Source organism: Esox lucius, chromosome 11 (genome assembly GCF_011004845.1).
Source record: "Esox lucius isolate fEsoLuc1 chromosome 11, fEsoLuc1.pri, whole genome shotgun sequence".
In the NCBI taxonomy this organism is placed as follows: domain Eukaryota; kingdom Metazoa; phylum Chordata; class Actinopteri; order Esociformes; family Esocidae; genus Esox; species Esox lucius.
This window is the reverse complement of record NC_047579.1, coordinates 35463376-35475736: the sequence shown is the minus strand read 5'-3', so window position 1 is coordinate 35475736 and position 12361 is coordinate 35463376. Positions and strand designations below refer to the sequence as shown.

Genomic DNA, 12361 nt, shown 5'->3' with positions numbered 1-12361 from the left:
ATAGAATTAACTAACTTATTTTGGCCCAGTTGTTGTCATAAATCAACCATAATCCGCGTACTACAAAGATCTGTGCCAGTGTAGCAGAGTAAAGGCTATCTGCCACATTGGCGGGTAAATGTTTGCACCCAGTGTTTCCCTGTTATTTTATTTGTATTTGCTTTTGCTCATTAGCTTTGGACAGGGTTTGGGTTCAAGGTCGTAGGAGTGACTCTGATACTGGGGGGAACACATTTGACAAAGTTTGCATATTAATGTATTCACCAAAATGTGTTTTTAATATGTAGTTCTATGTGTTTTTCCACTTCTAGTTCGATTCTCTTTGTCCATGACTATGTTAGATATAGACAGACTCCGGTTAAAAAAAGGCGTTGGCATTATTTAAAGTGCGAATAGGATCAGTGCAACCGACACAGTTTCACTTAGAGGTAGTCTGGTTAAAAATACTGGGGGCAATTATTGTTTCCACAACGCTGGCTTGCAATACTCAATATGTCGGGAAAGGTTGTAGCAAATAGATAGTTACCCCAAATGATGTTGTCTACTCAATATGCTTTCTGTACCAATGCCTTGTGGGTGTTGATAGGACTCAAGCATTCAGTGTGAAAATTCCAGTTTGACTTTAAGAAAATAGATTTTTCTGAAAATGCACCTTGTGTGACTTCTTTGCATGGTGGGACTTGTCAGCTGCAAAGGCATTTCAGATAGATGATAATGTAACCAGAGGGCATTTTTAAATGACTAATACTACAATGACGATGGTTACATCTCAGTCAAGCATTTTAGTCCAGGTTTAAGTTTTCCAATCTGCTTCTGTAGACCGCCTTGAATTACTACTACTTACTATCCTACCTGTTGGTTTGTGGCCTCTCTCTCCCTCGCCCAGCCTACCTTTCTGATCTGTGCTGTTGTTATGACTGCCTCTCTCCTGAATGAAGTAAACATACAATACAATCCTATATTCAGCTGCTGTCCTCCTATCAGAGATCCTGTTAAATGACTCTGATTGATTTACATGATAACAGTTTATCTTGGCGTGGTACTTCTCAATTATTTACCTGTTGGTTTGTGGCCTCTCTCTCTCTCCTTGCCTGTTTGTTCATGTCTATTACATTCTTGCCATGATCATACATAGCATGAACCAAATTCTTAAAATATTGAACACACTTTAGCTATATCTGGATGAATCAAAACAAACTGAAGAAACAAAATTGCCAGCTTTTGCGTGTAGATTGTTACCAAGAACCTTAGCTACTTGCACTCCATTCTTGACTGGTGGTGGCTCGTCCATTACTTAGCTACTTACAGACCCTATGATGAAGACTAAAACAGAGATGGTGCAAATCATTTTAACAGGCGTTCTTCCTTTCAAATCATTCACTATCACTTTTTCACACAGCCATAGGAACTACTCAATGTTATCTAGCAAGCAAGCTAGCTAACTACATCTAAACAATTTTTTATATTTTATCACGTTCGTTCTATAGCTATGAAAATGTGTTGACGTTTATACACATTGTACTTACTGTGAGAACAAAGTTATAGCTACAATAATCCACTTAGCCAACCTAAACACACTGCTCATCATGAAAGAATGAATGAGAACGTTGGATTCGGTCGCAACTGAGACATGCAAGTTCCAAAGCGTAATAAAAAATAAATAAAGGTATTACGCAAAACAACATTATTGGGGGGGGACATTTTAACCCTTTTCTAATATTGGGGGGGCCATGTCCCCACAGCTCCTACACCCTTGTTTGTGTTATAAATCTGGGAGGCAATTCATGAACAGTTTTAGAGAATGGTTATTAGGGAATGATGGGAATGATGTTAAGTAAGTATGGTCAAATAATATTAAGAAAGTTGACATGGAAGAGATGCTGGTGTAAAGGGATGAAGTTATTGCAATACATAAAAACATAAAGGAGTTTCAAGAGGCTGGCTACAGTATGATGCTGAGGCTTTGGTGACGAGTTGTTCTGTGTGTAGCCAGTATGCAATAGATAAAATCAGAAAAAACTATTTTGTAATCGGAAATAAAAGTCTATATTCAACATAATACCTTATCTCAATTTAATGTACTGAAATGAATGTATACGTGACACGAAAAGGCAATGTATTATTTTGGCCTGTAAAAAATATGTTTTGCTGGTGGATTTTTTCATCTACCAGTCCTCTTGGCAGGTGGGTCAAAAAGTTAGTTTCAGACACTGTTGACAACCCTGCAGCTGCACCAATGAATGTCTGCCTGCTCCGAATTAGGTGACATGTAGCCAAATTGAAATACTAATTACGTGCGCCTGTCATGTTGTGAAGAGGGAGAAACCATTCACGGACTACGTCCACGACATAGTCTGTTGAATTCGGATAAAGAAACCATACAGATATGGCTCAATATTCGGGTGATATGTTATTTACATACAATATATCTGTAAAATACAATAAAAAATTTTTTTATTCAGTTCGGGCCAGTAAAAATGCAATCCGGGCTCGGATTAGCGTTGGACCCTGTTATGCCTATCCACTAAATGCACAAAAAATATTTAAAACACGTATAGGCAAAAATGACATTAGCCATAAAATGGATTCCATTACAATTCAATGGCACTCAGGAATGTCAAATTCTGTTAATATTAAGACAGTGGTAGCGATCACGTGTCAAATGACTACCTTGTCATTTTTATTTTATGAGTTAGGGCACCTTGATTAATGTCAACCTCTTTTTTTTTTTTTTTTTTATGTGGACCTCCACAAGTGTCCATCTGTCCTGCCGAAACCGATAAGCTCAACTTTCCTGTTGCCTAGATACCTGGACTATACGACACTCAAAACTGCTCATCTTCCCTGCATCAAGATATACTGGAAATGTATATCCATGCATACTATAATTATGCTTCTAAAAATTCAAATGTAATATGGGGGAAATATATATTTTCATATCTCCCAAATGAACAAAGCCGTTCAGATATTTAATTGTAACAGCTGACAAAAAAAAGTTCTTCTAAATCTTCCAAAACAACTAAATGTTTTTTTGTTTTTTTTGTCAAGCTAGTCAAGGATTTTACTGATGGCCGTCAACTTTAACATTTTCTTTCAGAAACATTATAAGCTATTTCTTACTATTTGGCAATGGCAACTTTCATATTCATCTTTATTCTGAAGTTATCAGCAATCTACGTCCAACGTCTTGACTTTGTTTAGCAGAAATCTTTCATGAATAAAACAAAAACATCTAAGGATTCTATGGATCAATAGTAGATCTGCAAAGAGTTTTTGGGAGCTACGCTACTGATGAAAGATACTGGAAACATCTTGGCTACTAATGAAACATAAGATTTATTTTAAACCGAAACACTTGACATTCTCTGGCAAGCACGGTCCAGAACACGTCCATTGCAATTCCTAGTGCTGTGGTGAATTGGCCATTGCTACTTTAGAGGAATTGTCTCCCTGTTTGTTAATTGAAATGCTGTGGGGATTCTTAGAAGACATTGCCTCTGGGGCACACAGTCCCAAAAATGAGTTGTCTCTGTGTTACTGCGCTCAGGGTCTCTTAGACTTAATTTAATATTGACCCTTTTTTAATCAGTTGGGATTTGGCATGCTGGTGGGGGCTGGTTATGGCTGTGTGAAATGTCAACTATTATTGTGAAATGTGGGCTTCAGGTTATTGGTCAGTCAAATGATTGATCTATGTAACTGTTTGCAACTTATATTATTTACAAGAAGAAAAAAAATAGTCTTGTTCGTTGGTTACGGTCAAAAAAAGTTTTGATCAGTTAGCTTAAGTTTTGGACTGTTCTCTGGTTAAATTAACTACATTTCCACACACCACTGCTGTAATCTAACATAGTCGTTATATGACATCTAACTCAGCACCAGGATAAACACTCATTTCAAACACCACCTAGCCAACTAATAGCTACATAAGAGAGCAGGCTGTATTTGGTTTTGTACACCTCTCAGAAATTAGTGCCTACCGGTACTTTGCATTCCACAACTCCTTATTGGCTAAACACACATGCTGCCAAAAGAGATCTTTATAATAATGATGTCTCTACCCCAACAAGAGGTCCCCTTGTCCCCACAGACTTCAAGCTTAGATCTGTTTAGTATGGGATGCATTGGGCTTATTTTAGATGTATTTTCATGTGAGCTGACACTCTCACTTCTTCCTTTTTCATTCTGACTAGCGGATGTCAGCATTTCTCCTGCCAGTACATTCCTAGGTATATGTCTGGTCCTAAAGCACACTAGTTAGGCCTTTTGTATCACAGTGAAATTACAAAGCTGGGAGGAACAAATATATGATTTCAAAAAGTGGTGGTGTCATGAGCTTTGATAAACTTGTCCCATTGCAATTCCATGGCAGTTCAATGATGATTCAATGATTTGCAAAGGGATCTACTGTTGGAGATGGACATTGAGTCACTTTGACACCTTTTATAAACCAGTCAACACTTGCTGCCTGGTCATCAAGCAAAACACATTATATTGGTTATGCAACATCCCAGGCAGAAATCAATATTTGGCTATGTGGATTTTGCCCGATTGTTTCCACATTGCATGGGATGTGCCACTCAGATAAAGAGAGCTCATGCTCTTTCCCCATCATGTGGAACCTAAAAGTGCAGCAAACCTTAGAACCCACAAAAACACTATGTAGACCGCTAACAGTGCTTTTCTGCTATGTGTATGGCCTTGTGTGTACTATCAAAAAGCTAGAAAGTAAATGCATATAATTTATTCTAGCTGAGGGAAGCTTTGGTGGTGCTTTAGGACACTGAACACTGAAACCCTGAAACATAGACAATAGTAGCCAGGTCTGTTTGTATTGTGGTCTACTCCTTGATTCATTTCTGAAGATTTGACAAAGTCTGGTTCTGAAATCCTTCTGGCTCATTGTATGTTAAAAAAGAAAAAAAATTGGGTCATTGGGTTCAAATAAAAACATCTGACACCAGCAAAATGTACTATTACCAGCAACAGAGAGCATTATGTTAGTTCAGATAAATTACATTGTCAGTGTGTTTATACATGTTGTGTTTGTTGTTGGAATTGTGAATAGCCCTTGTGTTTCTTGTTGCTATTGTGAATAGAAAAAGTTTTTACATATTATGTAAATTATATTTAATCAGAATTCTTGTCTGGAGAAGTGTTGTGGTCTAAATCAATGGTTTTCCAACTTTTCTTTCGGCGATCCACACTTTCAAAATGACAAACCATCACAACCCAAATGACATGAGTGTTTTCAAATATACTGTTTTCCTATCATTATTAATTATTTGTAGGAGTATTAACAAAACTCGTTCTAATTGTCATCAGTAATAACACAACATTCATTTTCTCAATATTGACAGTATACTGTCACAGGCCTGTGTTATAAAAACATATTCACCAAAATAACCATGATCATGTATTTTTTTCAAATATTACGCTACTTAGATGCTAATGTGATGGGTGCGCCTGCTTCGTTTTCAATATTACAGTCCAGTCAGGTGTGCAGGATGAGAGTGAAACGTGCATATCAGGTGCAGAGTTTAGTCTATTTCTGTACTTCGTCTTTATTTTTGCCTGACTGGAAAATCCAACTTGAAATGTGTAAGTGGTTGTGAAAGGCAAAAGCAACAAAATGCTTGCTTTACTTAGCCCTGGAGATTCGGATGCAATGCTGAGCCAGAACAACGATAACTTGATGCATGCATGTCGTGTTTTCAATGTACTGTCACTGGTCAGCTGGAGCTCTTTTTCAGATTTTGTCTAGACAGCCTGGACATATAACCATTTCTTTTTTCAGCATGACACTTGAGATACGGGATGGGTGTTTTATTGCTGGATCCACACCGATTGGCAAAGGCTTGTGCACAACCCGCATTATCCAGCTGAGCACGCAGGTTTGGTTAGCTGTAGATCAGTACATTAGTACATTGAACGCCAGTGGTGTAAATCCGGAGTACTCAAATACTATTTGAAAAGATTCAGCAGTGTTTGGATAATTACTGTTGCGACCAGCCTTTTGAAGGTATCAATATTAAGAAATCATTATTTGGTTCAACTTATAGTTTCCAACACCAGTGCCAGTAAATGTAAATGGTGATAACAAAGTGGATTGGATACCTTTAATGGCTACATTTACATGTTTAAACATCTTTGTTCATTCTAGCTAGTTAAAGATGGGCAACCACTTACTAAATCTAGATAGGTCCATCATTCATATTGGATTCTTGTAGTGACACCTGTTGGTACCCAAAATATCTTCACAGGTATAGATAGGTGTGTGTGTGGTGTGTGTGGTGTGTGTGGTGTGTGTGGTGTGTGTGTGTGTGTGTGTGTGCGCTAAAGAGACGCAGCATACCTGGCTCCAAATAGTCTGCTGCTCTTTCTGTGCCTATGTTAATTACTCTGCTGGTACCTTTATCAGACATTACTGTGGCCAGCGACCAGTCAACAGAGAGCACAAATGCAAAGATGATGGATCATTTGTGTTTTGACTTTCACTTTTATGCAAATAAGCCAGGATGTCATCTTTCATGCTGCTCTGGTTAATAATCCTTCAGTCTCTCTCATGCAAGACAGTTCACATGGGTCCATATACGAGACAACTCCAGCTCTCCGGCAAGGTTAGACAGGTTTAATGTTTTGAGCATCGTTGTCCCAGCATTTATGTACGGTGTAGTAACCCCTGTGGGTTCCCCTGGACATTGTTTGGTAACAGGCAGTGTTCATCAATCCCGTAGAAACCCAAGAGTGACCACTGGCAGCATTGATAAGTGATGCTCACTTTAAGAAATCTTTTTAGTTTTTTTCTGGGAGCGATGGATGTCTATGAAGGCCGGTTTGGTCTCGGTCCCCCAGTGGTGGACCATAGGTATAGTTTGTCAGTGAATCAGTACACTTTCAATTCACCTGGGGAAATGAATAGATCAATGCCCTGACGATTGACATTGTGGAACTCCAGACTTTGGTTGGGGTCCTGGGGAATCAAGGCAGTACTTAGCCCCGCGAGGCTAAACGTGCCACATTGGTCGACCCGCCGGGTATCAGAACAAAGGGAAGCATTTGTGAGATCGAGATTAGTGTCTCAGAAATGGAAATATTTCTCCAGCTTGGAGAAGAAGAATGGACAGAAAATAATGATCCATTGCGTTCACTCGGTTACAGGACAAGAGCCCACTAGCCCTAGTGATGTCAGGAAAAGGGCGGAATAGGAACATTCTGAGCGCATAGAATCCTGTGTCATGTCAGCTCTGTGAGGTCCTCCCACAGATGACCACAGAGGATCGGGCTGAGCTGGACTAGGAGCTACATGCTGCTCTGCATGCCACTGATTTAAATGGGTTGCCCAAGGCTTTGGCCCCTTGGCCGAGGTAGGGCATGTGGCCCACTTATGGACCAGCATCTCATTCAGGTTTTGTTTGGATGTTTCTAGGGTTTAGTCTTCTTGCTAAAATACAGGCAGTCTGCACCACTGGGCTCCACAAAGTGTCTAGGGTTTAGTCTTCTTGCTAACATACAGGCAGTCTGCACCACTGGGCTCCACAAAGTGTCTAGGGTTTAGTCTTCTTGCTAAAATACAGGCAGTCTGCACCACTGGGCTCCACAAAGTGTCTAGGGTTTAGTCTTCTTGCTAAAATACAGGCAGTCTGCACCACTGGGCTCCACAAAGTGTCTAGGGTTTAGTCTTCTTGCTAAAATACAGGCAGTCTGCACCACTGGGCTCCACAAAGTGTCTAGGGTTTAGTCTTCTTGCTAAAATACAGGCAGTCTGCACCACTGGGCTCCACAAAGTGTCTAGGGTTTAGTCTTCTTGCTAAAATACAGGCAGTCTGCACCACTGGGCTCCACAAAGTGTCTAGGGTTTAGTCTTCTTGCTAAAATACAGGCAGTCTGCACCACTGGGCTCCACAAAGTGTCTAGGGTTTAGTCTTCTTGCTAAAATACAGGCAGTCTGCACCACTGGGCTCCACAAAGTGTCTAGGGTTTAGTCTTCTTGCTAAAATACAGGCAGTCTGCACCACTGGGCTCCACAAAGTGTCTAGGGTTTAGTCTTCTTGCTAAAATACAGGCAGTCTGCACCACTGGGCTCCACGAAGTGTCTAGGGTTTAGTCTTCTTGCTAAAATACAGGCAGTCTGCACCACTGGGCTCCAGGAAGTGTACTATACTTCAATGGCGCACCGTGGCTATTGGAGCTAGGGCCTCAGTTACGGAGAAAGACCTGAGGTCATACATATAGATAGGGAACTCGGAGGCCTGTGTATGCACAGCATGACTTGTGACCTTTCTTTTGCAGACATATGTAAAAGCAATTCTTTGATGACAGAGTCAGTCGGTCCTAAGCCACACCTCAGCTGTGACTCACAGAAGCAGCAAACCGTACACAGGGGTTGCAAGTATCAATAGCAGGAACCACATTAGAAGTACATATGGTTGTGTCGTTTGAAAAAAATCGTTTTTCAAAACAGTCACTCAAATAGTGGCAGAATAAATTCCACCACGCAATTACTCACATTGTTTCAAGACCATGGACAGTATATGCTTTCAGAGAGAAAAAAGTTGCACTATATTCGTCCAGCATGCAACAATAAAAAAATACACCACAACAAGAAATGTCATGTACCCAGTACTTCCAACTGCAACGTCATTACCTTTGTTTTTACCACAACCCAACCAGTGATCTAAAGTTGAAATCATATTTTCTTTTGTAGTTTTTAACGATTTTTAAACGAAAACGAAAAATTCTGATTGTTTTTTTCCCCCTCTTGGATATAAACCCTTCTTTTTCTGAAGAAATTAAATTGGAAGATCATTACAGTTAGTACCAAAAAAAAATTATTAAATCAATCAAAGCAAAATTGCAAATTATAATACATAAAATAGATATAGATTTGTGTCTATCCTTAGGCCCTCTCTGAGGGCGTAGGGTGCCCTGATGGTTCCCTACTGCTATACTTCAGCAACTAAGGAAGGACAGGGTGTGGTATATGGCCAATATACTACTGCTAAAAGCTGTTCTTAGGCACAATGCATCGTGGAGAGCCTGGACACAGCGCTTAGCCATGGCGTATTGACAATATATACTGAGTTTGTTTCCATCCTGGTGTTGGTGATGTATGCCGGTTTTTATAATTACGTCACCAAGAAGTAACATGTTTAGCAGTCCTAAAGCGGAACCTGTAGTGGTCTCAAGACGGAACTTTCAGAAACACCAAAACGTACCTTTGAAGGTCAAAATAAACCTCAGATAGAAACTGATATCTGATTCTGGTTTTGCAACAATATGTTCAGCAGTGTGTGTCAGTACTCTTAAATTTTGAGCTTTTTCTGCAAATGTACTCCTCTGTTTGCATGTCGATTATGAAATAAAATCGGATTGCAGGGGACCAGTGTTTTTTCTGTGCTGGTCTGGTTGTCTTCACTCCCATGACCCTGTATATGTTGGCTGCTGTGCCTCCTCCAGGTGGTTCTTTGGGAAGATCCCCCGGGCCAAAGCAGAGGAGATGCTGAACAAACAGAGGCATGACGGAGCCTTCCTCATCCGAGAGAGCGAGAGCGCACCCGGGGACTTCTCCCTCTCTGTCAAGTAAGTTAACACACACACACACAGAGACACTCTCTGTCAAGATAAGACACACACACACTCTGTCAAGTAAGTTAACACACACACACAGAGACACTCTCTGTCAAGATAAGACACACACACTCTGTCAAGTAAGTTAACACACACACACACACCGAGACACTCTCTGTCAAGATAAGACACACACACTCTGTCAAGTAAGTTAACACACACACAGAGACACTCTCTGTCAAGTTAAGACTCGCGCACACACACACACACACACCCACACACACACATGCTCTCTGTCAAGTTAACACACACACAAAAACGCTCTCTGTCAAGTTAACACACACACACACTCTCTCTGTCAAGTAAGTTAACACACACACACACACTCTCTCTGTCAAGTAAGTTAACACACACAGAGAAACTCTCTGTCAAGTTAAGACACACACTCTTTTGAACAGTTCATTAACCTGCTCTACATATTTAGGGTGGGGGATGATGTGTTCTGTAACAAAAACACATTTGCTATGTTTTTCTGTCCGTTTCCCTTTCTGTGTTTCAATACAACAACCGAACTACCCCTTATCCTTTAAGTGCTGCCCCCTTGAGGCTCTGGGTTTACCCCGGGTGTCTTTGACCACTGACTCCAGCCATTAACAGTCAATTTACTCCAGGATTTCAGCTGTTCCCAGCTTCTGCAACGCTGACGGAAACATTTAGATTTCCCGTTTCCCATGAAAAGGCTCCTGTCAGCAGCCCTCTTGTCATGATGCTGTAGTATACAGTGTGTCTGCATATAAACTGGGGGTTAACATGGTGATCCCTTTCATTGTCCCTGTCCTCGATCACTTTACCCATCTGTTGTGTTAGTAAGTGGCTGGTGTATACATGGTACATTCACACTGTTAAAGGCACTGTATCTTCCTAATGTATTGTTTAGAGACCTGTTGCCTAACTGTGTTTTTTGTTGCCTCCCCCTCCCCCCCTTCACAGGTTTGGGAATGATGTCCAGCATTTCAAAGTCCTGCGCGACGGGGCAGGGAAGTACTTCCTGTGGGTTGTGAAGTTCAACTCGCTCAATGAGTTGGTGGACTACCACCGCTCGACCTCTGTATCCCGCAACCAGCAGATCTTCCTGCGTGACATTGAGCAGGTCCCCCAGGTGAGAGCACATCCCCCTTCTCAGGCTGTTTGCCAGTGTAGTTTTGTAGGGGAGTTAATGGTCACAAAGACTAAAGTATTAGAGTTGCTGACCCATTCTCTTACCCAGCCTGGCAACGTGCTGTCATGGCAACGTGCTGTCATGGCAACGTGCTGTCATGGCAACGTGCTGTCATGGCAACGTGCTGTCATGGCAACGTGCTGTCATGGCAACGTGCTGTCATGGCATTGTCTCAGTGCACCGATTCTGAAATCACAGCTTGTCCTTATTTCACTCTGCATTGTCATACTTGAGATTCATAGATTTCTGTCCTCTCCTCCTGCACACAGCATCCTACATATGTGCAGGCGCTATTTGACTTCGACCCTCAGGAGGATGGCGAGCTGGGCTTCCGGCGTGGCGACTTCATCCAGGTCCTGGACAACTCTGACCCCAACTGGTGGAAAGGAGGATGCCACGGGCAGACGGGCATGTTCCCCCGCAACTATGTCACACCTGTCAACCGGAATATGTAAACAAACGCACAAACCACAACAGTCACGGCGAACCCCTTGGCCCCCTCACCCCCGAGCCCTTGTGACATCAGGAGCAGAGAGGAAGAATGCAACAAGAAAAAAAAAAAAAAGAGGAGTAGTGTTGTTAGAGGCATCACCTTGTCGGTGGCAGCTGAGCAAAACCAACTTTTAACACTGAGAATGTTTGCCTCCATAGTGAACGCTTAATGCAGGACTGAACTGTCATTGAGGGAAAATACAGAGAAACTAAGCGTAGTGCTCCAAAAGTGAAGAAAATTAGAATAATTATTTTGCTAGACTCCCACTGCTGCTTCTGCCCTCTCCTCTCCTTTAAATTCTGTTTCTTTTTTCTTTTTTTGTTGCATGTTTTAATCACCTAAATGAAATACCAATAAATCCTAACGCTGTTTTGAATAAAAATAAAATGCATATAAAAAGATAAAAAGAAATTATTTAAAAAAATGTTAACACGGATGCTATCTGCAGCAAGTTACCAAGTCAAAGATCATTGGCACGTGAGCATTGTACATCGGCCCTGGGCTGTATAAATAAATCACCTATAGAGAGAATCAATTTTTTAAGAATATACAATATATTATATATATTTGTATGTGTTTGTCTGTTTTACCTGTCATCACATTGTATTGTAATTTCCTTTTGTAAAATCTTTGGGTTTTTTTTGGTTTTTTTTACCTTCTAGCTCTAGAATGTGCTGAATTGTCAGTATAATATTTCTGGATTATCTGAGGGCTCTCGGATAAGATGACATGATGATGATATTTAAAGCTTTGTGATTTACTTTTGAAATAATTTCCTTGACTTAAAACTGAGAGAATAGTATGTTGTTTTTAATGAATCCTCTCCAGTCAGGAAGCTAATGCTGACCAGCGAGTAGAGCCTTGTATGCTGCAGGAGCTGATGTATAATGAATCCCTGTTAAAGGCCAGCCACCTTTAAAAGCCAATGTATTTATTGCAGCCATTTTACTCTTGGGCCGTGAATGTAGCTTTCTGAGTCCATAGACATTGACATGAGGGAAGCAAGTTCAGAGAACTGAACCACACAACTGCAAGGGATTTTCCGAGACACGCTGAATTAATAGTGTCAATAATCACTA

General features: G+C 40.8%; 1 protein-coding gene across 1 annotated transcript in view; it reads left to right on the top strand.

The window, feature by feature from the left end:
- Window positions 1-11520, top strand: part of grb2b (growth factor receptor-bound protein 2b) — a 50888-nt gene extending 39368 nt beyond the window's left edge. Inside the window, exons 4-6 of the mRNA XM_010874504.4 lie at window positions 9460-9582; window positions 10561-10729; window positions 11059-11520. Coding sequence (XP_010872806.1) covers window positions 9460-9582; window positions 10561-10729; window positions 11059-11244 — 478 coding nt within the window. The 3' untranslated portion in view covers window positions 11245-11520. The remainder of the gene's footprint in view (window positions 1-9459; window positions 9583-10560; window positions 10730-11058) is intronic.
- Window positions 11521-12361: the final 841 nt, after the last annotated feature.